We start from the raw sequence: 2,889 nt of genomic DNA, 5'->3' as shown, positions 1-2,889 counted from the left end.
CTTAGGGGATTTCCACATGTTAGCTATTGTATAATAATGCTGTCCTGGACCTGGGGTTGCACATGTCTTTTAGAGATGTTTTAGTTTTCCTCAGATAAACATCCACTACTGGAATTCAGGATCATACAGTCGTTCTAGTTTTAGGAACGAAGCGCCAAAAATGATGTGTCACCTGCTGAGCTGCAGAGACCAGTAGGGCTCTTAGGGCTTCAGGCCAAGGTGAGGAGTGTGTGCTGTGACCAACAGGGGGCGCTGTGGGACAGTCCTGTGCTCCCTACACAGCTGCTGAGTTAGGACCCTTTATTCCAAGGAGCCTGGGCTGGGGGAGGGCCTGGAACTCACTGTTATTCTGGTGATGGGTCCTCTCTGGCCTGGCAGATCCTCTGAGCAAAGACCTCCGTGTTCTCTCAGCAGGTGCTTCCTCTTCAGGCTTTTTCTTTCTTTAATGATATTTTTCCATTACCATTTAGTGCCCCCCATGACCCCTCCTCCCACAATCACCCTGCCATTGTCCATGTCCAGGAGTCCTGTTTCCTTTTTGCTCAGCCCCTCCACCCTCTGACCCTCCCCCCTTAGCTGTCACCTTGGTCTCTAACGAAGGGTCTGTGTCTATTTCCCTTGTGAGTTCAGTTTGTTGCTTGGATTCCACATGTGAGTGAAATCATATGGTATTTGTGTTTCTCTGACTGGCTTATTTCACACAGTGTAATATTCTCTAGGTCCATTCCATTTTATTTCAAAGGGCAAAATTTTCTTCTTTTTAATTGCCAAGTGGTATTCCATTGCGTAAATGTCCCTTAGTTGTTTTATCTACTCTTCTCCTGATGGAAACTTAGGCTGCATTCATGTCTTGGTGAGTGTAAGTACTGGGGCAATGAACACAGGGGTGCTTATGTTCTTGAAATTAAGGTTTGAGGTTTATGCAGATATACTCTGTAAGGCCATTGTACCCTGAATATATCTAAACTTCTCTTGTCCTTGTGATTTTTCAAGGGGTGAAGCCAACCTTCATCTTCCTCTGTCTGGGGTGTGAGCTGAGCTGTAGCACCAGGGCTGAGAGAGGAGCTGGGCAGCCCCTGGAAAGACACACATTTGCATGAACGCCCCTCCCCTGGCAGAGGGTGGGGGAGAAAAGGAGGCCTGGGCACCCCATCCTGATGTGGGCTCAGGGGCTGTGTGCACCATGGTCCGGACTCCTTTCCTCCTCATGTTCCTCTCTCACTGCACAGGTAGGGACAGGCCTTGAGGAGTCCACCAAATGACATTTGTCTTGTGTTGTTCAAAGTAAGTTTATGCTGGCCCATGCCCCAACCCTGCCAAGTGTCTGTGTTTCTGCAGGTTCCCTCTCCCAGCCTGTGCTGACTCAGCCACCCTCCCTCTCTGCATCTCCTGGAAGCACAACCAGACTCACCTGCATCCTCAGCAGTGGCTTCAGTGTTGGCAGCTATGATATATTCTGGTCCCAGCAGAACTCAGGGAGCCCTCCCCAGTATCTTATGAACTACCACACAGACTCGAGTAAACATCAAGGCTCCGGGTTCCCCAGCTGCTTCTCTGGATACGAAGACACCTTGGCCAGCGCAGGGTTCCTGCTCATCTCTGAGCTGCAGCCTGAGGACGAGGCCGACGATCACTGTGGTGTATGGCACAGCAGCAGTAGTACTTACACGGTGCTCCAGAGTCGTGGGGAAGTGAGACTAAAACCTCCCTTTGCTCTTTCTGGCTGTGGCTGTCTCTCCTGAGGTCCCTGGGATGAAGTATAACGTAGAGTGACATTTGTTGTCATGTCTTCAGTGGGCAACTCTTTTCCTAGGACCCGCAGATGTGCACTTTTTCTCTTATTGTCTATAGGTAAAAGGTTTGTTATCCAGTGTTACTATATTTTCAGCCTGCTCACAAACTAAGCGTTTTGCGAAGATCACATAAGGTGTATCCTACAAAAGTTACAGCAGTCTCTTCTCTGCTCTGTGTGGACCAAAATTCCAGGGCCCCAAACCAGTGAGACCCAGAACTGCTCATAAAATCACCCAACATCGTGAACATTGTACTTGCCTTCCTCAGACAGGTCATAGGACCTGGAGGGATTGTGATGAGGACCCTGCAGGGGACAGCTGTGGGGCTGTCCTAAGGGGAGAGGGGTTTGAATTCACACTGGGATATACCCTTGGATGCTCCAGAGATGCAATAAAAATGAATTTTTATCTGAAGGACTTATAAATCTCTTCTTAATTACCACTGAAACCAAAACTATGCCATGTGTGTATTTACAGCTCTCTGTTTGTTACCAGCCCCAGAGCTGTGCTGTGAGGGGAAGTGTAAGGAGTGGAAAAAAGCACCTACATGGGAGATGCTTGTGTGGGTGGGATTGGGCCTCAGGGTGGGAGAGGAGATGGGCCAATGAAGCCTAATCAATAGACTGGTCTTCAGTTTGGAATTGGCAGAATAAGTAGGAGTGGTGTGGATGTATGGGCGGGGCCCAGAATGTTCTAATAACAAGTAAGAATGCAAAGGAAAAGATATTGATCATTGAAATAAATGAGGGAAGTTGCGGTGGGCCAGGCATTCGGTTAGTGAAGCAGGAAGGGCACCAGGAAAGTGGGGGCTGACACGTTCACTCTCCATCTGCAATGAGAACAAGATGAGCTGGACAGAAGGTCAGCCTCCCCTGCCCTGGAGACGGCTGCAGCGTTGGGATCCCTGGTGCAGGCTGGTATCCACAGATCCACTCATATTCCACTTATTTACAGAATGTTAGCACAATTACGTCCTTAATGCCTTAATCTACTGAATTCCTGGGGTTATGCCTGTGTCTGTGTGTACGCATACTTACTTTTTAATCCAATCACAGTCCACTGTCACTGAGTCCACAAGTGCAAATTGTATTCCTGT

At 48.6% G+C, this 2,889-nt stretch overlaps 1 gene segment (V, D, J or C); it reads left to right on the top strand.

The window, feature by feature from the left end:
- The first annotated feature begins 1,170 nt into the window (after nucleotides 1-1,170).
- Nucleotides 1,171-2,004, top strand: LOC118997229 (probable non-functional immunoglobulin lambda variable 5-48). The segment is given in 2 exon segments: nucleotides 1,171-1,229; nucleotides 1,339-2,004. Coding segments are annotated over 2 exon segments (450 nt in total).
- The last annotated feature ends 885 nt before the right edge of the window (nucleotides 2,005-2,889 follow it).

Source organism: Sturnira hondurensis, unplaced genomic scaffold, assembly GCF_014824575.4.
Source record: "Sturnira hondurensis isolate 20B ecotype Veracruz unplaced genomic scaffold, ASM1482457v3 Scaffold0012754, whole genome shotgun sequence".
NCBI lineage: Eukaryota > Metazoa > Chordata > Mammalia > Chiroptera > Phyllostomidae > Sturnira > Sturnira hondurensis.
The sequence above is the reverse complement of the archived record's forward strand: the minus strand, read 5'-3'. Positions and strand labels throughout refer to the sequence as shown.